The sequence below is a fragment of the Ranitomeya imitator genome, chromosome 4 (genome assembly GCF_032444005.1).
Source record: "Ranitomeya imitator isolate aRanImi1 chromosome 4, aRanImi1.pri, whole genome shotgun sequence".
In the NCBI taxonomy this organism is placed as follows: domain Eukaryota; kingdom Metazoa; phylum Chordata; class Amphibia; order Anura; family Dendrobatidae; genus Ranitomeya; species Ranitomeya imitator.
Window position 1 is genome coordinate 477,272,574 of NC_091285.1, and position 26,878 is coordinate 477,299,451.

General features: G+C 40.2%; 1 protein-coding gene across 1 annotated transcript in view; it reads right to left on the reverse strand.

Annotated features, from left to right (window-relative positions):
- LIPC (lipase C, hepatic type) overlaps nucleotides 1-26,878 on the reverse strand; it is a 305,016-nt gene that overhangs the window by 63,049 nt on the left and 215,089 nt on the right. The window contains exon 4 of the mRNA XM_069762120.1: nucleotides 3,749-3,939. Coding sequence (XP_069618221.1) covers nucleotides 3,749-3,939 — 191 coding nt within the window. The remainder of the gene's footprint in view (nucleotides 1-3,748; nucleotides 3,940-26,878) is intronic.

A 26,878-nucleotide genomic window follows, 5' to 3' on the forward strand; every position in this document is an offset into this window, starting at 1 on the left:
GTTGAGAAGAATGCAGATGACTTTAAGGCTGTGAAGGATTCCTCAATATGTGGCATGGAGTAGGCATATTTGTGGGTGACGCTATTCAGCTTTCTACAGTTCACACACAGATACGTGGTGCCGCCCAGGGACTGTGATTTTCTCTGATAACCTCTATGCTTTTCATATCCTGTATTAATGTTTTTACTGGCTGGAGCATCGATGGACGGGCATATGTCTTTGCCGGAAAGGTGAGTATGAACCAGTGGGGATGGTGTGCTGGATGACGTCCACGTTCCCATGTCTGTGAAATTCTTACTGAAGGCTTGATGATGTTCTCTCACAGCATTCAGAATTCCACTACTCCAGGTTTTCAGGAGTTTTCATGGGGTTAACCTCTGTCTGGGCACCTTGTTGGCAGTGAAGCGCCTCTTGACTCAGGATAGCATGGAACGACACTTGACAGCTTGGCGACAGCGTGGTACTTTCTCAACTTCACCTGTTGATCACTGAGATTCAGCAAACGAATAGGGACTCTCCCTTTGGTTATCATAGCTAGACTGCGTGGGACCAGAACAGACTCTTCACCATTGAGCAGGATCAGTTCCACCAGGACATCATAGTTTTGACTTTGCGGTCCTATTTGTGCTTTGCACCAGATCTCTGTCTCAGTATCTGGGAGAAATTTGATAGGACGTCCATCTACTCAGCACCTGGGCCATACCGGTGATCCATCGGGGCCAGGAAACTTTATGTGCCCATGCAGTAGGCAGATGGTTCTCTGGATCACTTCTCTTTCTTTGGATGGAGCCAAAGTCACGTAATGCTTCAGGGCATCCAGCATCTCTTGCAGGCAGTTTTGTAAAATGTTCATGCCAAGGACAACAGGGGCAACTTCATCCTGGACATCAAGAACAATTAGACCCGGTCTTGGGACCTCTGCTTGGCCAATAACCTTGCTGGTGAACAGCTTGTCCTTTGCTGGCAATAACATTTATAAAGACTTCTGGAAAGTGCAGTAACTGGTCAGGATTCCAGTAGCATTCATATTAGGAGGCTTGAATGTTGGTGACTTGCGAGCCTGTGTGATATAAAACTGAGAAAGGAATTTAATTGATTTCAATGGTGATTACTGGACATTTGCCAATGTATCTAGGGGCCTATTTTGGATACTCTGGACCTAGGGCGTCTGGACCCTTGAATCTCAAACTGATCTGTGGGCCGTCTTCCTGGGTTGCCATAACCACTGTCTCTGGAACCATAATGCCATCTGTCTCTGTGGAACCAGGAGACTTCAGGTTGCTAATAGTACTGCTGCTTTAAATCCTTTAGTTCCTCACGCACTAATATTGGTCTCTTGGTGAGTTCTACAACTTGCTCGCTCAGCTCTCCTGCAGCATTATGGGCTTGAACTTGAGTACAGTTGGTAACAGTCTCTTCGAGGGAAGTTGGTGTTGCTATTTCAGGTCTAGGGAAAGTACTTATTTGGTTCTTAGGCTGGTTTCATGGACTGTTGCAAACGGGAACTTGGCTGGAACCTGCATCTACTCCCAGTACTCCAATGGCCACCTTCGTGAAGTCTAAGAATGAGCTGTCTGGGTCCTGTAGGGAAAGTATTCTTGGTTGAGTCTTGATAGACTCTGTACTAGCCCCTTTTACAAACTGGTTCATTAGGCGGTATCTGCATTCATTACTTCATGAGGGTCCACTGAAGTATACCATGCAGTGCTAATAGCAAGCCAGGGGCGTGACTCATCAAGCTGCTGTTTGCTGCCAAAAAACACATTTTTAATTCTGGGACTGTTCTGGTATCAAAGGTGGCAATCAGTCTCTCAAAGATTTATTCAGTAATTTTTTTCTCAGTATGGGGCCATGATTTCACCTCCCTTAGAGATGCTCCACTCAATTGCCCAATTAATATTTCCACCTTCTGCTCTGTAGACACTGGATAAAGTCTAAACATGGGCTGCATCTTTTCTCTGAATTCTTAGTTCATGGGCATCCCCTTTATAGCTTGGGAGCCATGGCGCTACAAAATAATACAGCATAGTTAGAGGCATTGCATGGGCCATGCTGGAAGCTCCACTACTGCTGGGTAAGTGACACTCTTTATCCTCAGACATGTTGTACACTCTATTATAATAAGATGCTGATAAAGTTTGCTTACCCTTGGGTGAAGCAAAAAGGTGTTGTCCCTTTAATTGTGGCTATAATCCGGTGTTCTTCTGCTGCAGGAATCACTAATACTGCACTGCAATTTCGTAGCTTTGGATAATGGTGGCACTTGCTTTGTGCAGTTCTGTTTTGCAAGGGGCTGTATAAGAGGCGGGACTTTCTCTTCTTTGACACGCTGTCCTGCAATTGGCTGAGACACAATGAGGAAGGCGGGACTTGCTTCTGGTGCTGTGCTTGTTCTCACTGATGTTATAATCACATTTACACCTCCTAGCAGACCTTTAATTTAATAGGAACCTGTTCGTAAACAGCAGAAATTGTAATGCACACATTACTATGCCATAGGTCACGCACCATGTGGTGTGTGGATGCTACCACTTCACTATGGCAGGGACAAAAAAAAAGAAAAGAAAGTTTGTGACTCCTGCCTGCACTTAATTAGCTTGTGTTTCTTGGTAGTGTGATGTGATGCGGTGCGCTCCAAATAGTCCAGAAAATGGAGGCCAGAGGGACTGTTGATAAATTTTACTTGCTGCACGAATACACAAGTACATCCACATAAAGTATGATTTAACAGAGTTTCAATTCCAGTGCAGCAATCAGTTACTTTCCAGTATAGTAATGCGGATATATAAATGGTGCAGTAATTCCTGAACTCCAACTTCTGCTTAGATGCACAGTCCTTACGATAGGCTAGGCTAGGTTCACATTGCGTTAATGAGTTAACGCTAACGGACTGCGTTGCACGGCAACAATGTCGCAATTAACGCCATGCAACGGGTCCGTTAGCGCACCCATTGACAGCAATGTGATTTCTGCCTGTAGCACATCGCTAGCGCATGCCATTTTCGGCACGCGCTAGCGATGTGCCGTTCTTTTGTGACGGACCTCGGACGCTGCTTGCAGCGTCCGAGGTGCGTCCGAGGTCCGTCCCTTGCTAGCGCAGATCGGGGATCTGCGCTAGCAGGGACGGCGAACGCGGCACCAAAATAAACATTGCGTTATCGCAATCCGCTAGCGCTATGCGCTTAACGGATTGCCCTAACGCAATGTGAACCTAGCCTTACCTGCTCCTTCTGCTTTCGTCTGCGACTACTCTTGGGCACAAAATGTCATCTCTTTCACCAAGCTCAGTACTCGGTCATGTGTTCTAACCATATGGCCATACATGCAAAGCAGATCTGCCTTGTTAACTCTTTACAACCTTCTGATAGCAGAACATAACTAGTACACCACTGCATGCATATATAAACCACTTCTATGTACTGAATTCTCATGTACATTATCTTCAAAGGGAAATGCGAACATTGTGCAAACATAATGAGGTAGCAGCTAGCTTTGCTAAATTTTAATGCACATACACTACAACTTTGGGACATTACACACAGTCTTTCTAAAGACAGACAGGCCAGCGGACGAGAGCTGGGAAGGTTTATGTAAATGATTGGTCCCGCAGTGAAGCACCAAGCACCTGTACTTGGTTTGAACAATCCTTCTGTGCTGACAGTATCCCTTTAACTGAAAAGTTGTTGTCATGGTGAGATAATAATTTAATTTCATACAGTTTTAAATAAATAAAAAAATATATACATACCGACCATCCATGTACGATTAAAACAAGGGGAAGTGTAGCATTGAAGGCACAATTTTCCAGGGTTTCAGACTGATAAGTTATAACCGGACACATATTCCTACGTAAGCCTTCATTGTACAACAAGAACTGTGCCTTTGTGGTATTGGGATCTTTTTTAGTTTCTATAGCTTTGCGAAGTACTTCTCTGTATTCTAAAAACAATTTTTTGTAAAAATAAAAATAAAACTCTGACAAGAGGAAATTAACAATTTACAGTCCTGCAGGAACAATACTGATGGTATTATACATTTAAAGAGGTTGTCCACTACTTTATTATTGAAGACCTATTCTTGGCTTTCAAAAGTATTCACCCCTTGACTTATTATCTAATTTGTTACGTTACAACCTGTGTTTAAAAATTTTTGTAATTAGATTTGTGTGTGATGCATTAGCACTAAATAGTCTAAGCTGATGAAGTGAGATAATGTAAATTTATGCAATAAAATAACTAAAAATTGGCATGTGCGTATGTATTCACCCCTTTGGCTATGAAGTCCCTAAAAAATTCTGGTGCAAGCAATTACCTTCATAAGTCACAGACTTAGTGAGAGGAAGTCCACCTGTGTGCAATCTAAGTGTCACATGTCTATCAGTATATATACACCTTTTTTGAAAGGCCACAGAGGCTGCAACACCATTAAGCAAGAGGCACCACTAACCAAACAACACCATGAAGACCAAGTAGATCTCCAAACAAGTCAGGGACAAAGTTGTTGAGAAGAACAAGTCAGGGTTGGGTTATTAAAAAAAAATGCTGACCTCTGATGATCCCCCTGAGCACCATCAAATCCATTATCATTAAATGGAAAGAACATGGTACCACAACAAACCTGCTAAGAGAGGGCTGCCCACCAAAACTCTTAGCCTGAGCAAGGAGGGCATTAATCAGAGAGGCAGCACATAGACAGAAGGAAACTCTGAAGGAGCTGCAGAATTCTCAATCAGAGATGGGAGTATCTGTCCATACAACCACAATAAGCTGTACACTCCATAGAGGCGGCCCTGTGGAAGAGTGGTCAGAAAAGTCTTTTCTTACAAACAAAAATTGGCTAGCTTTGAGTTTGCCAAAAGACATATGGGAGACTCCCCAAATGTATGGGGAAAGTGCTGTGATCAGATGAGACCAAAATTTTACTTTTTGACCACCAAGGTAAACGCTATGTCTGGAGCCAAACCAACAGCTCATCACCCCAAGAATACCATCCCCACAATTAAACATGGAGGTGACAGCATCAGGCTGTGAGGATGTTTTTTGGCAGCAGGGACCGTAAAAAAGGTCCAAGTTGAGGGAAATATGGATGGTGCTAAATACAGGAATATTCTTGAGCAAAACCTGTTTCAGTCTGTCACTGATGAAATGAAAAAAATGAAAGACACCTTGCAAAGATCAAACAGGACAACATGAACTTTTTGAACGTGCAGGTGCTCACCTGTAATAATTGTGCACATCAGGCACAACAATGAGTTGGATTAGACATGTACTCCTGTTGGCTGCTGCTCCACTAGTTGTCTCTCTCGTAGAGTCCAGATAAAGAATTGGAAAATATGGGGATTAGGATGGTGAAAAATTAGTGCTGCCTATGGTCTTTAAGTCACAGGGAGAAGGGAATTGTGGCTTTAAAAGTATTTATTTGCTATGCATTTCCTTCTTCAGGCAAAGACATGCATATATAGTTTGTAATTAATTCAAGACTGGGACGTAGGTTCACCAACAAGACAATGACCCAAAGGATACTGGTAAAAGCAACACTTGAGTGGTTTAAGGGTAAAAGTGTAAATGTTTTGGAGTGGGCTAGTCAAAGCCCAGACCTTAATCCAATTGAGAATATGTGGTCAGACTTTAAGATTGCTGAAACAATCTAACTTGAATAATCTGGGGCAGTTTTGCCTTGAGGGATGGTCAAAAATCCCAGTGGCAAGATGTGAAAAGTTCATAGAGACTTATCCTTAGCAACTTGCAGCTGTAATTGGCTTGGGTGCCGGGTGTCAGACCCCGTTCGATCGACATTGATGACCTATCCTAAGGATAGGTCATCAATTATAATGTAGGCTTGGGTGCCGGGTGTCAGACCCCGTCCGATCGACATTGATGACCTATCCTAAGGATAGGTCATCAATTATAATGTAGTAGACAACCTCTTTAATTCTAAGTTTATAAAAACAAAAGTTAGCAAGTGTGACGTTTTCTAGATTTTAGCTTATTGTAAAAAGCACAGATAAAATTTGCAAGGAAAATGTATATTTAAATGTGTACATTATGATATAAAGTTGAAATCAAATAATCTTATTACAATTCCAAACTAATAGAATAATAAACAGCATAAAATATAATTTCTTATGAGCTTTGAAGAGTAAGCTGTAAGTACTTCTGACATTGGCATCAATACTAAAACTAATTTTTAAATACCTTTAAAAACTATGGACACCTTTTAAGCAGACAAATATATATATATTTTTTTTTAGAAATGATAATGGTTATCCTTAGTTAATATATTTGCACTAGGTTTCAGGGTGCAATATTCATTCTGTCTTTAATTTTCAGACCCCTGATATGCAGTTTGCAGCCTATTCTAAGTTTGTTTTCTCTCTTGTGGCAGTGTCTCTCCTGGTGATAGAGGCTGAATATGAGTTCTGTGAAAATCCTTGGTTCTGAGGTTTACAGGTGGCAATAAATCATCCAAGCTAATATCCTGCACTTCATGTGCTTTCTTCTTTTCTTATGGCCTGTTGTTTCTGCTCTCCTTGAGATATTCAGTCCCTCTGCTGTGGAGATCTGTCTACATCCCCATCACCTTACCTGCTGCTATCTACTATATAATTGTCTAAGGGTCACTTCCGTCTGGCTGTCTGTCACGGAAATCCCAAGTCGCTGATTGGTCGCGGTCAAATGGCCACGACCAATCAGCGATGGGCACAGTGCGGCCGCCAAATGGCTGCTCCCTACTCCCCTGCCGTCGGTGCCCGCTCCATACTCCCCTCCAGTCAGCGCTCTCACAGGGTTAATGGCAGCGTTAACGGACAGCGTTATGCCGTGGTGTAGCGCACTCCGTTAACGCTGCTATTAACCCTGTGTGACCAACTTTTTACTATTGATGCTGCCTATGCAGCATCAATAGTAAAAAGATCTAATATTAAAAATAATTTAAAAAATTAAAAATAATTATATACTCACCTTCTGTTGGCCCCCAGATCCAGCCCAGGCCTTTCCCACTCCTCGTGATGGTCCAGTCCATGCATTGCAGTCTCACGAGACTGCTACGTCATCATCTCGCGAGACCGCAATGCACTCTTGGGACCGGAGCGTCGCGAGGAGCATCTGTAAATGCCTGGGCTGGATCCAGGGGCCAACGGAAGGTGAGTATATAACCATTTTTTATTTTAATTCTTTTTTTAACAGGGATATGGTGTCCACATTGCTATATACTATGTGGGCTGTGTTAGATACTGCGTGGGCTGTGTTATATACTACATCTCTGTGCTATATACTATGTGGGCTGTGCTATATACTACGTGTGTGTGGTATATATTACGGGGCTGGGCAATATACTACATTGCTGTGTTTTATACTACGTGGTCTGGGTTATATACTGCATGGGCAGTGTTATATACTACGTCTATGTGCTATATACTATGTGGCTGTGCAATATATTACTTGGCTGTGCAATATATTACGTGGCTGGGCAATATACTACGTGGCTGTTCAATATATTACGTGGCTGGGAAATATACTATGTGTCTTTGCTATATACTACGTGTCTGTGCTATATACTACGTGGCTGGGCAATATACTACGTGGCTGGACAATATACTATGTGACTGGGCAAAATACTACGTCACTGGGCAATATACTACGTGGCTGGGCAATATACTATGTGGGAAGTGCTATTTACTACGTGGGCTGTGCTATATACTATGTGGCTGGGCAATATACTACGTGGCTGTGTTATATACTACGTGGCTGTGCTATATACTACGTGGGCTGTGTTATATACTATTTGGGCTGTGTTATACACTACTTGGCTGTGCTATATTTCTCTGTTGTATCTGTGCATCATGAATCGTGGTATGTGTTAAAGAGGGGGGCCCACTGAGACTCTTTCTTCTGGGGTCCTCAAAAACCTGGAGCCGGCCCTGGCTTCACTGATTGGTCACGCCTGGCCGCGAACAATCAGCGACAGTCGCAGTACTCCCGCAAATTGGCGCGGAATTTGAACCATGCTTCGCTAATTGGTCACGGCCGGCCAGCCGAATGATGTGTATAAATTGCATTATTCTGAAAACTTCATAAACTACATGCATATTTTAGAATACCCGATGCGTTAGAATCAGGCCACCATCTAGTTTGTAATAATAAGTGAAGAGAGGAAGAGTGTTGTGAATTCCGCTCTTGGGCTCCCTCCGGTGGTTGTAAGTGGCATTTTTGTGAGTTCTGCTCTTGGGCTCTCTCATGTGGTTTCTAGTGGTATGGCTGCTCCTTGGAGTTAGCTGTCATCAGCTGCCTCCACTTATTGTCCGCTATTTAAGTCTGGCTCTTTCTTCAGCCTGTGCCACTTGTCAATGTTCCTGGCTGGATTCACATCTCTGCTTGGATTCTCCTGGTTTCCTAACCAGTTCTGCAAAGATAAGTTCTGGCTTTGCTCATTTCAGTCCACATGTTGTGGACTTATTGTTCTGTGCATTCTATATTTGTCCAGCTTGTCAGTATGGATTTTTTCTGTTAGCTGGAAGCTCTGGGAAGCAGATTTACCCTCCACACCTTTAGTCAGGTGTGGAGATTTTGTAAACTCTGTGTGGATTGTTTTTTAGTTTTTATACTGACCGCACAGTATCCTTTCCTGTCCTATCTATCAAGCTAGACTGGCCTCCTATGCTAAAATCTGATTTCATTTCTGCGTATGTTATTTTCCCCTCCTCTCACTGTCAATATTTGTGGGGGGCTATCTTTCCTTTGGGGATTTTCTCTGAGGCAAGATAGGTTTCCTGTTTCCATCTTTAGGGGAAGTTAGATCTTAGGCTGTGCCGAGGGGTCTAGGGAGCGTCAGGTACCCCCCACGGCTATTTTTAGTTGCGCTGCTAGGTTCAGGGTTTGCGGTCAGTACAGATACCACCTCCTTCAGAGCTTGTCTCATGTTGTTCCTAAACCACCAGATCATAACAGAAGAGGGCAGCAAGCCATCAGATTTAAGATGGTCTTTAAGTTGTTAAGAAGTAAACTGCTGCAAAACATTTCTTTTAGTGACATATCTTTTATAGGAACAAACACAAAAACCCTTTTTTTGAAGATATCTGACCACTGGAAAGGCTTTGGTGGTCTCCCTTTACATATTATATTGTTGTCCAATCTCGATAACATTTGCGTCTGTGCTTTGTCTTATATGTCCTGACACTCTAATGTACACAAAATCTTTAATATGAGTGTTAAGGACCCCATACACATTAGATGGCTGTTTGATCAATGATTCTTCTGCAGATCGTTTAGTCGACAGCCATCTCACCTGACTCTCCCCTACACAAGCAATTTTTCAGGCGATAGCTCCTATGTTCTCTATGAGAAAGCCGCTGACTAACGCGTTGGCCTTCAACTGGAACAATGTGATTGGTACTCTGAAATTGGACAAACCCGATCGACATCTCACCATAAACACTAGTTTGTCAGCTGAACCCATTGATTCGGCCGAAATTAGTCTGAGTAAGGGGGCTTAACACTTTGAAAATCAATTATTGTTCTCCTATTTTTAAGAATATGCTATTACCATTGACATTTTAACATTTGCATTCATACAATGGGAGATAATGGGTATAAAATAGAGAAGTAGAGATAGATTATATGTATATGATTGTGCAATCTCACATTACATACCAATAAATAAAAAGGCTAAAAAGAGATTGTTTTGCCATACATATAAGCTTGACATTTTTATCTAACATGCAGGGTAATGCTCAGTAATAACAGCAAGAATTTCTATAAAGTGCACTTGAAAAGAAGTATACACACCACTTACAAGCAACCATTGGAGACAAGCATTGAGAGCTGTATTTCTACTTGCTTCAAGTATATTTCATAAGTGACACGTACATCCATTATTTTTCCCAGCATGACAATTTTAGACCATTTCTAACATGAAACACTGTTTGTATCAGGCCTGCCTGGTATCCAGGATGTCAATGGATTTATTTTGTACAAATGGACACTCATTTTTATAACCAGGCCCTCTAAGCATAATCTGTAATCTTCAGAAAAATTAAAATGAATGCAATAGAAATGAGGGAATCGAATTTTATTACATTTACAGGTGTAGACGAATTAGGATAATTTGTTATTAAATTTGCGCAAATTGCCAAAATTGCTCAGCAATAGAGATAGAAAGAGAAAGCTCTAAAACTTTGGACAAATGCTCACGACAGTAATGTGTTCTACAACTGCAGAAAAAGAGAAAGGAATTCCAGCTCAACGAGGCAGTGAAAAGTAAAAACTAAATACTTTATTCACTTCATATGAGAAGCAGAGGATAAAACATCAGCACAATATAGGTAAAAAAAACACTATCTACGCGTTTCAGGTGACGCAGCACCCTTAATCATGATATTATCATGATTAAGGGTGCTGCGTCACCTGAAACGCGTAGATAGTGTTTTTTTACCTATATTGTGCTGATGTTTTATCCTCTGCTTCTCATATGAAGTGAATAAAGTATTTAGTTTTTACTTTTCACTGCCTCGTTGAGCTGGAATTCCTTTCTCTTTTCCTGGTTCCTCACGCCTTGACACAGCGTTTCCGTGCTCCAAGCCTCCTGGGACTGCTACTGTGGTGAGCTGGATTTTTTTTGTTCTACAACTGCAGCAGAGATGTCTGAAAATAATACAGAGATTCTATGGATAGTAATTGGGAGAGATATGATAGCTAGGTCCCTAAAAAATAGTTTTGTAAATTTTTTTGGAAAAATGAGAAATCGCTGGTCAACTTTTAACCCTTATAACTTCCTAACAAAGAAAAATATGTTTCCAAAATTGTGCTGGTATAAAGTTGACATGTGGGAATTGTTATTTATTAACTATTTTGTGTGACATGACTCTCTGATTTAAGGGCACAAAAATGAAAAGTTTGAAAATTGCAAAATTGTCAACATTTTTGCCAAATTTCCATTTTTTTTATGAATAAATGCAAGTCATATCAAAGAAATTTTACCACTAACATGAAGTACAATTACTGGGATTTGTTGAAGCTTTCCAGAGTTATTACCACATAGAGTGACATGGGTAAGATTTAAAAAATTTGGCTCCGTCACTAAGGGGTTAAGCTGCTGACGTTACAGTCCTGTTGCATTTGGTGGTCGTAGGCTATACATGTTGGTATTGACCATTAACTATTTATGCACTGCGCACCTTATTATTTGAGGACTCTTCCCAGGGCTACACCTGTCTTCGGACTTGTCTTTATGCTGATGGCATTGTGTCATCTTTTTAGCCCTACTGTGTCTGTCTGATAGAATTCATTTGATGTTGTTTTGTATTAAATAAAGTATTTATAATTTTTGGATTTTGTGACTGCAGTGTGGTTCTTAGATTTTGTGTTATTTTATTGCAGTTATCCATATTGGTCCATACACTGGTGGTGGTTGGTCAGTACTGTGTGAGCTTTAGTCACATGCCTACCCTGTTGAGGTTATGTGTCTCCACCATTAATCATGTTCATCAGAATACTTCTTTCTATTCTATGTGTATATATCTATTCTATCTTTTCTATTCTAATCTGTTAGTGTAATGTTACTGTACATAGCACTGATTTGCCGGCTTTTCAAAGGACACCGGTGCGTAAAAATCGGACAGCAATACGGATGTCATACGGATGTTGCGATAAAAAAATTGCATGACACTCGCATGACAATCGCATGATTTACCTCCGTTTTTTCGGTCCGTAAATCGGACCTTTTTTTCTCTCAAGTGGAAATGAGTTCTAACAATCACACTGTCAGTTTAAGTCAGTGTTCCGCACAAAATATTCTGCCTGGTCACAAATCACTGACAGGAATAACTATTGGACCATTCATTTTTAATGTAAAGAAAAACATGAAAAGTCTGTCAGGCTATGTTGTTAAATGTCCTATTGGTTACCATCTGTTCCTACGCTGAGGTCATTTTGACATTACTGTGTTTAAGTAGAATAGCTTAAAAGTGATTTCACACAGTCCTAGGAAACCTTAAAGTTTCACATACATCTTTTTAAGGCCCTTGGAGGTTTTACAGTATTGCGTTTTTCCACAAATCAATTGAGAATAATTCCTTGAACATGGCGAATTCAAATTTCAAAACATTCCATCATCTCTAGATTGTATTCTTTGAAAATTTCTGTTTTTTTTACCAAGGTTTCTGAGCAAAAGCCAATTGCAGAGAGTTCCACTTCTGGGATCCCTAATCAGTCACTTGTTATCAATGCTGTTCAGCAAATATTCAGTTCCCAAGCAGCTTTACCACTTGTGATATGTATGTAATGTATGGATGCACCAGTTCCTCCTGAGCTAGAGATACTCAACTCTGGCTAAAAGGAGGTCCTGAATTGCCGACTGTCCATCTATAAAAGAGTTTCCCAGCTACTCAATCAAAAAAATAAAAAATGGCTTGATAAGCTATAAAATGGCAAAATAAGTAATGTTCATTTTACCAATGCCCAAATCATCTCATGTCAATGATTCCTAGGGTTCCCACCAGTTTAATCTCTTTTAGCTCCACAGAAGTGATCTTGCCACATCAGCAACCAGTGGCTGCATTGGTCAAAAGATCTATTGAAATTAAATCACCAATTCCAAAAGGACAGCGACCAACTGGCATGGAACTTTTTTAAAACCTTCTAAGCTTTTTTTTTTAATTAGCTAGCTTAACAATCCCTTTATCTCGTAATTTCCTACTGGTGCTTTAAAAAAAGTAAATTTTCTAACTCAGTCAATCCCTTGAAGTATTTGTGAATGTTGTATTGCTTGTAATGAAAATGCATAGGATTGAGTATGGGATCTAAGGGGCAACGTTTCTCCTTGTGGAGAGTGACATGCCTGGCATGTCAGAATAAGGAGACTTATACTGTATGCCATGCAATGCTCCTCTGGGAAATTAAATATGCTAATTGCCTCTTCAGAGTGTAAAAGCACTTGAACTCTTGTGTCACCTACTGGAAGTCGCAGGCCTAAAAGTCAATATCAACCCTTTACCGAGCCTTGTTTTATCCTAAGTCATATGGCAAGTTAAATGGTCGATATTGACTTTTAGGATTGCTTCTTTCGATAGGTGGCACTAGAGCTAAAGTCTTCTTCCTCATCGATGAATTGCATATAGGATATAAAATCATGCATTAGTGGCAAAAGTTAAACATGTAATGTTATTGATTTTACCTCTGTTATAAAATTCTTGTAAGCGACGCCATAACAGGTAATCATTTTCTTTTGTTTTCATAAATACATTATATATTTCTCTCCACATATCAGTAAAATTGTGCCTCCTATATAATGTGCCTGATGAACTCATTATAATGACTTGTTAATTAAGATTTGCTCGATATTCTGAGAACACATAATGTACATTAATAATTAAAGTTAATTGTTTTGTGCTACAGCTCTGTTTGTTAATCATATGGAAGCAAATTCATACATTAAATGATCACCCCTCTGTTTATTTATGGGTTAACAATCCTAAGAGAGTATTAATAATGTATGAACTTTTCTGCATGTAAAAGATAAAGTCATTTCATGTTGCACACTTGCTTCTGGCCTCGCTATGACCAGTCTCATTTGCTTTGTAGTCAGTAATGTGAAGGGTACCTACCTTACAAGTCATAACTACACATTGCATTACTATTCATCATATATTACATTCATGTTTTATATAAGAGAAAGATTTTCCTCTTAGTATAATTGTAGAACTGGCATGTATGCTGCATAGTAATGTTGGATAAGTATCAGGATCGTTTTTTTAAACAGATAAAAGTTTACTAAGAAATTGAAGGACACAATCATATTCAGTGTCCATGTACCACTAGGATGGATCTGAATTCAAAGAAAAAGATAATAAATGTATATCCCTGTATCATATGCATTTTACAGAAGATTTATACAATGACAGTGTACATTCAACAGATCTGAATACAAACAAATCAAACAATAATATAAGAGGAAAAAAGATCAACTGCTTCTGTTGTGTCTGTCTGATTCCGCCAGCTGTGACGTAGAAATACTTGGCACTCGTATAGGTATGTTCAAGAACTCATTTTATTGAGTGAAGAGTTTCCAGAAAAAATGAGACATTTCGGTCAAAACCTGATCTTCATCAGTCATCTCAGTCATCTGGATAGAGGAGATCTGAATGGCAGCGTGCTGTGTGAGAGTCTGCAGTGTCCACAGCTGACGGATTTGGCTATCCTACTTGTGCACCACCAGAATTCCAGAAGTGCTGTGTTTTCCTCATTACTTGTCTGATTCCACGAACTGTCGGGGGAATTCAAGAGATGGGATTGAAGTTACACAGGGACAATCTGAAAAAAGGGCAGATTAGGCAGTCAGAGGTAATTCAGCACAAAAATCTGGGGATTCTACCCCAGATATTAGCATACTTTTTGTATAGTTACCTTGGCAGTCCCGGCATACAGCGGATGAACTAAGTATTGACCACGTCACCAATTCTCTAAATACTTTTATTTCTAAAGGTGTTATTTGCATGAAAATGCTCACCAAATGTCACTAACAACCCATCCAATCTACACAGCCTTGAAATCAAAACCATAGATATTCATAAATGAAGTTATGCGTGATAATGAGAAATGAAACAGGGAAAAAGTATTGAACACACTTACTGTAATTAAATTAATATTTCGTATAAAACCCTTTGTTGGTGATGACAGCTTCAAGACTTCACCTCTATGGAGAAAACACTCTTCAAATCCTGACGGTTATATGGGTTCTTTCTATGAACTCTGAGCTTTAGTTCTTCCCATAAAGTTGCTATTGGATTCAAGGCTCGTGATTGGCTGGGCCATTCTAGCAGCTTTACTTTCAATCTCTGAAACCAATTGAGAGTTTCCTTGACTGTGTTTGGGATCATTGCTTTGCTAAAATAACCACCCTTGTTTCATTTCCATCATCCTGGTTCATGGCAGCAGATTTCTTTCAAGAATGTCTCAGTGTATTTATTCATTCATCCTTCCTTCAATCACATGAAGTTTGCCAGTGTCGTATGATGAAAAACAGCCCCACATCATGATGTTCCCTCCTCCTCCCTTTGGTGTTTTTGGGGTGATATGCAGTTCCCTTTGGCCTCCAAACACTGTGTGTATTATTTTGGTTTCATCTGACCAGACTATATTCTCCCACTTTTTCACTGGCTTGTCCAAATGTTGTTGAGCAAACTTTAAATGTGGTTGAACATGCTTTTTGTTCTGCAGTTGAGTCTTGCATGGTGAGTGGGCATATAGCCAATGGAAGTTCAGTGCATTACTTATTGTTTTCTTTTTACAATTTTACTTGCTGATTCCAATTCTTTCTGTAGCTGTACACAGGTAGTCATTTGCTCTTGGACAACTCTTCTGATAATTCTTTTCACTCCTATGTCTGAAATCTTGCAGGGAGTACCTGGTCCTGGTTTATGGTGAAATCATGTTCTTTCCACTACTGGATTATGACCACAATAGGGATCACTGAAACTTTCAGTAGTTTAGAAATTTTTCTGTAGCCAATGCCATCAGTATATTATGCAGCAATAAGGTTGGTAAGGTCTTGAGACAGCTCACTGGTTTTACCCATCATGAGATGCTTTTTGTGTGGCATCTTGGAAATGAGACACCTTTTTATAGGCCAGCAGTTGAACCAGCTGATATTATTTTTCACTAAGTGGCAGGATTGTTTTCTAAATACTGTTAGGTTTAAGCTGGTCAAAGAAAAAGGAATTAATGGACGGTTTCCAAGCTGCTGAAAGTATTGAGACGTACATCCTGGTAAAAGTTGAAAAGGTGGTGGTTAATTTGATGCGTTTTGAAGTACAGAGTTACTTCTTCCTCAGGAATGACCACATGTTATTCCAGAGAAAGAAGTAACCCTGTACTTCGAAATGCTTCAAATAAACCACCACTTTTTCAACTTTTACTGGGATATACATTTGAATACTTTCAGCAGCACAGAAACCATCCACTAATGCCTTTTTCTTTGATGTTTAATGGTCATTTGCTGACCGATGGATCTGCTGCAGCTGACGTCTAACATTACATGCTTTCTTAATGGATTAATCAGTTTAGTTTAATCTTAGCAAAAGCTCATTGTGTTTCTTGGATAAGACCCTATTTTTGCACTGATTTCTCCTACAGCTCCTTTGAAGATGATAGCTGGTGTCATGACTTTCCTTATCTGAGCTTGTATAAACATAACATGCTTAGGTTATAGAAATGTACCAGCATTTTAGATACCTTGACTTCCAAATATGAAAGGTTGGTGACCTATTTAAAAGGTAGAAAAAAGGCCTGCCTAGAGGTGGTTGTCAAGTCTATAGGAAGGACACAGTTGATCACATTCAATGCTGTTGGTAGGGAAAGGTTGTCATCCTACAGATAGGAAAGAGTATCATCTGCATGGAGGCTTAGTTATCATGCATTAAGCCCTGCATAAATCTTTGAATCTTTGGGGTACAATGGATATGGACAGGCAAAGTTTCCATTACAATTGCACATGGCGTTGGGGACAAAGGACAAGCCTGTTGTGTACATCAGAACAAGGGAAAGCAATCAGAGATATAGTCATTTATCCATATGTATGCCATACTTGCATAGTTTTTTTTCCCTTTTAGTAAATACTGACCAAAAACCCATCTGATGCATGGTCACCCAGGGAAAAGACCACTCTATTGAGGCCATAAACAAATGACAGATATTCAAGGCTGTTGATTTTTCTGGCATAAAGCCAGTTTGGTCACCATGTATAAGTTGCAAAATGCATGAATGCAGATAATTTGCCAAAATTGTGCCTATAATTTGAACATCAGATTGTAGCAATGAGATATGTGTCCCACAATGAACAAGGCAGCAAGCCTGCAATGTTTCCTCTGAAAGGGATTTTAGGACTGGAGATAAATATCACATGCGCTGCATAGAGAACTCCCCAGGAAAACCATCAGAACCTGATGGCTTACTGTTTGGGAGGTCTGCAGTAACAGATTTTACTTTTTACTCATTTATGGGATGGGTTTCAAAAGAACTAATTGCCATTTATGCAAGTAATTTATCACATTTCTCCTCATTTTCATAGTGAGCCTGTCACACATGGAAGAAGTTATGTTGCTCCTTGCCTCTGACCAGAAAAGTGTAAGCATGAATAGCTGCATGCCCCTGACAATTTTGAAGGGTTTGGTCCTCCCTGCACATTACCTCTGCTGCAAGTTCCTCCTCTTTGTACATACAAGTTCTCTTCAAGTCCTCCACAGCAGTGACCTAAACTGCTTTTTTCTAATTAGATTATGCCATCTGTGTGCCTTGTGTTTCTAACAATGCAATGGGATGAAAATGTTTTGAAAGTTTTTGCACAAGAGAAAATAATTGATAAAACAATGATGATAATTATGGACTTCCTGGCGAAATACTGTTGAAAATTTGATCCAAAATAATTAGGAAAATGTGTCTTTTTTTCATTTATGTGAAAAAATGGACATCTGAATGAGATCATAGAGGAGTCAGGCTGAATAAGTGCTTCATGTTCTGTGATGGATATAGCCATCTTGGTAGACATGCTAGACATTTTTCTCGAACTTGTACCACCTCTTTGTTAATCTACTTTAGACTAGTATTTTATGCTCAAAATTTTAGCTGATTCCCTTACTCGATTGGCACTTCTACTCAGAATCTGAACAATAGGTTTTGTTGGAACAAGAATGTTCCTCCGTACATCTAAGATACCTTCCTTGGATTGAAGTAAAAGACAAAATACAAATAGCATTGCACGGGTTTTTACTCAAAGCCACCTTGCAAGTATGGGACCAATAAGGACAAAAAAAGTCACACTAGATCAAATAACCCTCTTACCCCCATATCGTCTAATGAAAATCCTCCAGGATATGTTAGAGACAAGTTCCTCTGTTGGCAAGCAGAGTTTGATACACGCCTCTACCATATATTCCAGGGAATTGACATTTCCTCCACTGAAAAATTGCAATCCTGCGACCCCTCACAAAGACTCTCCTGGACACAGAATACAAGCAACTTAGATTCTTCGTAAATACATGGAGGAGAGGGAATGGGGAGGACAGCACTCTAAGGAAGATATACAAAAAGCATATCTGTTTACCCACAAAATATCCACTGCTCATTATGCAGAGGAAAAAACGGTAACTTCCTGACAAGGTAGTACACATGCCCAACAAAATTGCATGAGATTTTCTTTTCTGTGTCGGAGTTCTGTTGGCCCTGTGGAATAGAGAAATGTGCCATTTTCCAATTTTGACAAAGCATTTTCCAATTTTGACTAAGTGCGACCTGTTCAGTAATACTTAGGCACTGGCGTACAGCTGATATCCCTTACATGTCCTAGTGGTAACATGAAGTATCACATATATGATATATGGATGACTTGTCAGCAGAAAGATCTGGGAAAAATGAAAAATTTGTACGGCTACAGCTGTCTTTGATTCAATTTAGAGACTCACCTAACTTTCAATCCCTATTCATATAAGGTATAAGACATTCATACATTAAAGCTTTTTGATAATTTTCCGCATTCCTTCTCTCCCCTTTCACCTGCCCTTTTTTTCCCTTCACTTATCTCTTCCTTTTCCTTTACTTTCCTACTAATCTTTCGATCGTTTTGTATTTTCTCTTCTTTTCTTAGAACTCATTCTTTTCTTCTTCTCAATGGTATCTCAATTATAAATGTAGCTCATATCTATATAGTTTTTACATTTGGGTTCTAGTCCTTCCCTCTAAATGATCTTAGTGGATTGGACCGTTTGATGAGTAATAGTATCCCGTTTACATAAGTATACTCCACTCATGTGGTCATGGATATATTTGATTGATATTATGTCTGTGGATCCATTAGTTGCATTAGATAAATGTTACAGTAGGATGAAGCATGAATGGACTTACATACCACATTCTACAGGCATTTCAATGTCAAGTGTTTGTGTTAGGCCTTATATTATATGGCCTTGTGCGGCATTGCTTTCCTTTTCTTTCTGTATCTCTTTTGTTTTGTTATATTCATTTTTGAAAAAAATAAAAATAAAGTGTGATTAAAGATAACAGAAGTGATGTCCTTCATTGTAATCCTACCGTTGATAATAATGAGATAATTATTGAGAAGTTAGTTTTGTAGAACAGGAAATGTTAGTCTATTATAAGCCTTTGGTGGCAAGAGTGAAAACTGCAAGCTTTCAGGATTTTAATAACGCTATAGATGGAATGGAAAATTAAATAAAAAGGGCTTACAGCCTATTGATGATGCCCATACTATTAGATGAAGCGGGCTGCCCAGTACTATGTAAGTGCAGCCCACAAAACAGACACCCCAATATATTGCTTACATAGGGTTGGGCAGCCCGCCTGATCTAATAATACGGGTGTCATCTGTGCATCACACGTATCTGTGTGACTGGCGTCCTATACAAGCCTCTTCTGTATGCATTTTTTTATACTAGGCAACCACCTCCTTTATGTATAGGTAGGTTTGTGAGTTGTTGCTCCATCAGTATTTTGCTCCCGGCTCAGGCATTCTGCTAGTGCATTGGTAATCTGACCTGGAGTTGGTAAGGGTGTTTTTTTCTTAAATTAAAAATCTATGAAAAATAGGTGGCAACATTTACAGTGACACATGCAGATTTTAATGTTGGATCATTGCAGATTTGCAGTGGATGAAGGTTACAATCTGAGGTTGAACCTAACCATAACCTTTTCCTTGTTATGGACATATCTCATATGTCCTTGAAGAGTGCCTACTCAGTAGCCAAGAACGTATGAGATATATCCTGGCTACTAATGTCCATATTATTACTGTGTAGAGCATAGAGGGGGCACTATTATTGTGTAGGATGCTGGTTATAGCACTGTCTGGTTTGTGTAGAGGAGGGGGAATGTGAAAAGGGTGCTTAGTAAGGACTAAGGCTGGTTTCACATTTGCATCTTTGTGCGCAGCATTTGATCGGCATAGATCAGCATGCATCATGCTTACATATATTTAACATGGTGTACGCAAGGACATGCTTTTGCGTACACATTCGCCGTTTCACGGTGTGCGGTGGAGAGCGGCAAATGCAACATGTTGCATTTTTTTGAGGTGGACGATTGCGTAAAAAAACGCATTACTGTCTATGGGAACGCATTGGTACGCAAGGACATACGTACGTACGCGTTCGATATGCAATGCATACTTCACACTAATCATGTTTAGGAAACTATGTTACCACCTGCAAAATCACTGATGTATAAAAGGGGGTGTGGAGACAGGTAGTCCATCACTCTCAAGACTCTGGATGGAAGCACAAGACTGGATGTAAGTATAGAAGCCTTGAAAATGTCTGTCTCTCTCACTTCTGTTCCTTTTAGACTGGTTGTCTCCTGGTGCTGCCATCTCTCCTGGTGCTGGCGTCTCTCCTGGTGCTGTCGTCTGTCCTCGTGCTGCTGTCTCTAGTGCTGGCATCTGTCCTGGTGAGGACAACACTGGCTATGTAAGTATAGAACCTTTGAAAATGTCTGTCTCTCTTAATTTTTTTTCCTGTTCCTTTAGACTGGTTGTCTCCTGGTGCTGCCATCTCTCCTGGTGCTGGTGTCACTCCTGGTGCTGCCGTCTATCCTGGTGCTGCTGTCTCTGGTGCTGGCATCTGTTGTGGTGCTGCCGTCCTGGTGAGGAAAACACTGGCTATGTAAGTATAGAACCTTTGAAAATGTCTGTCTCTCTTAATTTTTCTTTCTGTTCATTTATAGTAGATTGGTTGTCTCCCGGTGCAGCCATCCCTCCTAGTGCTGGCGTCTCTCCTGGTGCTGCCATCTGTCCTGCTGCTGCTGTCTCTGGTGCTGGCATCTGTCCTCGTGCTGGCATCTGTCCCTGTCTTGTGCTGACTGCTGTGCTGTTGGAATACTGCCTGAAATGTAAGTATTGGTGTCCATTTTTTTTGGGGGGTGGGGGGTGGGAGGGCTGCATTGTGTTTGGCTCTTAAGTTTAAATTTTGTTTCATTTTTTATTTCTGTAGTGTTTCACTTGCCTGCCACCTGCTCTTCAACCATGCCCTCAAGTGAAGAACTAATAAAGAACCGTGTGCACTACTAAGGAAGGTGCCGTAGTAGGATCCCACACCATGAAGTAATAAGCCGTAGTAGGATCCCACACCATGAAGTAATAAGCCGTAGTAGGATCCCATACCATGAAGTAATAAACATAAAGACTGAGTGCCTAGTTTATTTTTATTACTTCAAGTGAAGAACTGACTGCTTCCCAGGGTGGACATGACACCGGTAAAGTAATAACAATTGCTATACTGATTAATATGTATTGACTGGCAATACTATACCTGTGTTAAATCATGTAATTTGTTTACAGGTACTTTCCACTGATGAAGAGCAGGAGCAGTCGAGTGGAAATGATTCTTCCCAGGGTCGTCGGGCTCATGTGTCTCAGGAGGAAAGATGAGGTGTAAGTATCCTTTTTAATCAGAGTTGTAATTGATTTTTTTTCCATTTTTACTTAAAATTATTTTTTGTTTTATTGGATCTATAGGTTCCACAATGGGAAGAAGCAAAACATGACATTGAAAATGAGCAACTTATTCACCTTGTGCAAGAGTGAGTACCATTGTTGGACACTGCTGCATGATTGGGACCATGCCATGCCACGTACCAGAAATTATTTTGTAAGTATTTCAATGTGGTGTGACACGCCAGTGAAACTGTAACTGTAGGTGCATTGTTTTACAATTAATTTTTTCCTTTTCTTCCCCCTTCACAGTGAAGAGAATAAGAGTGTGTTGGCGCTAGATGAAGGATCACTTCAGCAAGGATATAAGACAGGAGAACCAGGTTAAAAGTGGTGCTGCTCAAAGGATACTAAGAAAATACAAATACCACCGGAACCTTGCTTTTCTGAGGCCTGCACTTGCAATGCGAACGTGAGTATCTTTTTGTGTTGTCTTACTATACCTTTTTTTGTTTTTTACTAATGTTTTTCTTTTTTTTCACCACAGAACCTCGTGCAGCACCACACACCTGGATCGTGCTCTGCTGCAGCGGCCCCTCATTGACCAGCCAACAAACAGGCACAATCCCAATCATCCACCAGTGATGTAGCAACCTGTCAGGCCTCATAGGCTGAGGAACAGGCAGCCGCCTGTCCATCAGGTTTTCCCCTCTCCCAGCCCTTTGCAACTGCTTTTGTTGGGTATTCTCGTCAGCGTCAGAGAGCCTGGGAGAGGTCACTCATGCCTGAGTTTATGCACTTAAGCTCGGTTTTCCAAGATGGGATTAAGGTGCTTGGTGATAGACTGAAGAGTGGGTTCACCCATGTGAGCACACTTCTACAGGATGTCAACAAACGCCTTGACCACCTGGAAGTCCACCTTGAGAGACCTGCACAACATTTTTTTTCTTCAATAGAGCGGGAAGTGTCAGAAAACCTTACGCCTCAATTCCATCATGAAGGCCTGCCATTCTGCTTAGAGCTACGCATTGCAGCAGCAGCAGCAGCCAAATAGAAATTAAAAGGAAAATGAATGACTATGATCATTGAGAATGTCACTGATGAGAATCTGTACAACATAAGCATATTTGTTCTACAGAGCACTAGCATGGAACTGATATTACCATTGTATGGTGGTAATAATATCAGTCCTTGCACAGTGGTTTTGGTTAATGATCAGTATAGTGGCATTATCAATACTGTATATGCTGGTAATAATGTGGTTATGGACTGGTGGTATTAGTTGTCTTTTATATTGATGCTAATATTGTTCTTGATACAATCATGTTGGCTATAGGGCTTGTACACCCCTGACTAAACTGTCAGCACTGCAGCTTACCGAATCTAAACACTTCTGCTTGCCGGTTCCAGCAATTGTCACGTGATTTGCAAGTATACTGACTAGAAAAGAAAATTGAGCGAAGTAGCTTAGATTCTGGTCTGCATGCAACTACAAGTGTACAAACATATACTTGTGATCTGATCATGTGAAAACTGATTGGTGTAGGAAAGCAGAGCTAAATCCTAATGCTGTGTACATTACACACCGTTAGGATTTGGCAGGCAGGACTACTTGCCAAAAATGTACTCAGATGTGTACAACCACTTTAATGATTAGTATGATGGAAGTATTCTGTAAATATGTGGTGGTATTTTGAAGTCATGTGTAGAGGTATTATTTATAGTGATGAGTGGATCTGTACTTTAATGTTTGGGGTTCGTACCAGACAGTTGGTGTCCTGTGTTAAACACTGACCAGAACTTCTCTTGGAAGAGAGAGCTCAAAAGATCGGGTCCCCATTGTTTTCAATGGAGTTCGAGTTCTGGTTTAAGTTTGGGTACAGTTTTGTTACCCGAACCAAATTTTCGAATAAAGTTTGGGTCAGGTACCAGAACCCAGACTTCTATGGGTCCACTCATCCCTAATTATTTAATCTTATATAGTAGTATTATTTGAGATATTGGTCTTGCAGTAAATCTTAATTTCCTCCAGGCAAAATAATGCTTGTAAGAGACCCCAACTGGAATAATGGGTAGAGGGTGTTGGGGGCATGGATTTGTGTGTTGAATTTCAATCCCAGTCTGTCTATGGTGAAAGGGTTAATGTTTTCAGTTCCACAAATCTCACAAATCATTTTAAAATAATTGTCACTTTTCAATGTTCACTTACTGTAAAATGTCATAATTTAGTTACGTATCTATAAACATACCAAACAAGACACACTTCTGGGAGTACATTGCTATAGATGTTGCTTAAATCACAGGGTTAAAAGTTATGCTTTATTTGGCCTGGATGTAAAGATTTTTTTTTTCTTAGTCAATAGTTAATGAAAATGTTTGCCCAGAAAAAATGTGAGCTTGAAATCTTCATTTATTATTCATTTGACTTTCCTGGAAAATATTTTAACCGTCTATAGACTTTGTGCTTTTGTTTAATTCATTGAGGCCTCACCATGAACAAATAAAATAAAGGCACAGTAGAAAATTCTTGCGTAGTATTCACTCTAAATAAATATTTCATGTATGTCAGAACAGTCATTATTTCAATGACTGCATATAATTTGTATTTACTTGATTGCCCATCAGATCAGCAATGCTTCTCAGTAGGGTTGAGCGACCTTTACTTTTATAGGATCGGGTCGGGTTTCACGAAACCCGACTTTCTCAAAAGTCGGGTCGAGTGAAATCGGCCGATCCTATAAAAAAGTCTGGGTCGGGGTCGGCCGAAACCCGAAACCCAATGAATTGCAATGGGTTACTATGGTTCCCAGGGTCTGAAGGAGAGGAAACTCTCCTTCAGGCCCTGGGATCCATATTTAAGTGTAAAAGAAAGAATTAAAATAAAAAATATTGCTATACTTACCCTCTGACGTGCCCTGGTACTAACCAGCAGTCTTCCTTCCTTAGAATCAGCGCTTGAAAGACCTTCGGTGACGTCGCAGCTTGTGATTGGTCGTGCGACGGCCCATGTGACCGCTCACGCGACCGAGGGTGAGTATATACCTAATAAGAATATACTCACCCTCGGACGCGCCCTGCTTCTTTCCGGCAGCCTTCCTTCCAAAGAATCAGCTCTTGAAGGACCTTCGGTGACGTCGCGGCTTGTGATTGGTCGCGTGAGCGGTCACATGGGCCGTCGCGCGACCAATCACAAGCCGCGACGTCACCGAAGGTCTTTCAAGCGCTGATTCTAAGGAAGGAAGACTGCCGGTTAGTACCAGGGCGCGTCAGAGGGTGAGTATAGCAATATTTTTTATTTTAATTCTTTCTTTTAAACTTAAATATGGATTCCGATACCGATTTCCGATATTGCAAACATATCGGGAATCGGTATCGGAATTCCGATACCAGATTCAGAAGATCGCCGACCTCATGGCCGACCCCACACAGGGGTCGGGTCGGGTTTCATGAAACCCGACCTTGCCAAAAGTCGGCGACTTCTGAAAATGGCCGACCCGTTTTGCTCAACCCTACTTCTCAGTAATACTGGCTCTGTCCACTGCCGCTGTACTGGTCTTCTCTTCTGATGGGGGCTGATTCCCCCTCACCAGAAAGGCAACTGGAAGATTGACGGGGGTTACTGGCAGCAGTACGGAGGAGTGGCAGGGGTCTGGTAAGTTAGCTATTTTTTTTCATTTCAGCTCCTCTAAGTGCCTATTTTTGTTATGTTTTGCAGTAGAGGGTGGCCCCTTTGAAATACAATAAGCTTTATTTCTCAAACAGTATCAAAGTAAAACCTGACATTATCCATAACAATCAAAGCACAGCTTTAAAAATAATATGTCATAAAAAAATTACCTATTGCTATATCACGTTTTCTGTTACATGTAGTTTTTTTTACATTTCTTGATAATGTTTTTTCTTTTAATTATTTTTTATATCACTAACTATTTAAAAAAAACTCAGTCTTGTGATCTGCAATTTTGCGATTGGCATAAAACACTTTGAAAAGTCTCACATTTTTTGCACAACTTGGAGTTGAGCAAAAATTTTGTAACTTTGATCATTTTCACCCTTAAATGGAAGGAGTCAGGTCAGGATAGGGTGTAGATATGCTCCGGTGGTCAAATTCATCAATACTTTTGGATTTTTCACTACAGAAATGTTACACCAGTTGTTGACATGTGTAGTATTTCTGGTAAAGTGTATGAAAGCACAAGACACTAATAAGATGTGTAAAATTTATTTAGTGGCATACTCCTCTTAATTAATTGGGTGCATCTTATTCCTGAACAATCCTCATTAAGACTGGCGTATGACACCAGTCTTAATGAATAAGCTCCAATAAGTCTAATATTAGGTTTAATTGACAGTGTAAAAATTGCAAGATTTCTGAATTTTATTTTTCAATAGTTAAAAAAGTGAGATGGAAAATTGTTAAAAAGCAAACATAAAACATTATCAAACATTGCAAAAAATAAGTTTAACTTAAATACATTTTTTGATAATTAATTTCCTTTACAGTAGTTTTTCCTACAGCAGGTTAACTCACTTGGTTTCATGTCAATTTTTGGTTGTTATATTGTTGCCTTCCAAGAGCCTTACGTAGCTGTATAGGGGTTTCTTGCTAGACAAATTGTAATTTTTAGTGACACCATTTAATGTACTCTGTAATGTAGTGAAAAACTTTTACAACTTATTTGTGGGGGGGATCTATTTGTATATCCCACCGCTCCCACCAATCTGTCATGATCTGGGGGTGTTTGGTTGCCCTTACTTCATCAGGGGATTTATTATATCCCACTTTCCAGTTCTGGTTTGGAACTTGCAGCTCTCTGGTGCCCCCTTACCCTCAGGTCAGTCAGGGAACTGCACCTAGGATAAGTAGTTACCAGCAGGGCCGCCTTGCTGTGTACTGGTTATTGGGCACGCCGCAGTGAGGGTGATATAACTATTCCCAGTTTCAGGTGGGACATACACTTAAAACTCTCTGTCCGTCACTGCCAGAGTCTCCCAAAAAGCCCAGAACACTTCGCTGCCACCAGCTCCTGATTTTATAATTAATACTGGGTCAGGCGCCAACCCAATCAGTAGCGTTGACTTAATCGGAGGACTTGGTGATACGTTTAGAGCAAGGAGATCAAAGCTGGTAAAGTTTTATAGATTTTACTCCAAAAAGAAATAGGCAGTGTTTACAAAAGTATAAAAAGATATTACAAAATGAGACAATTACAATATGTACAACAATTACAATATAAAGGGATTAAAAGATGAACTTACATATCTCAGTTACTGGTTCGCCATGAGGATTGGGGGAGGGGTTCCCAATGGCAAAGATTCAGTCCCCTGCATGGATGGTATATGCTGTCCTCCCCTGGTCTGAGGACAGTCTACTGTAAATGAGCCTGGGTAACCTCACTGGGTGGGTGGAGCTATGGGGTATACTCCTTTTCAGAAATGACTGAAAACCATA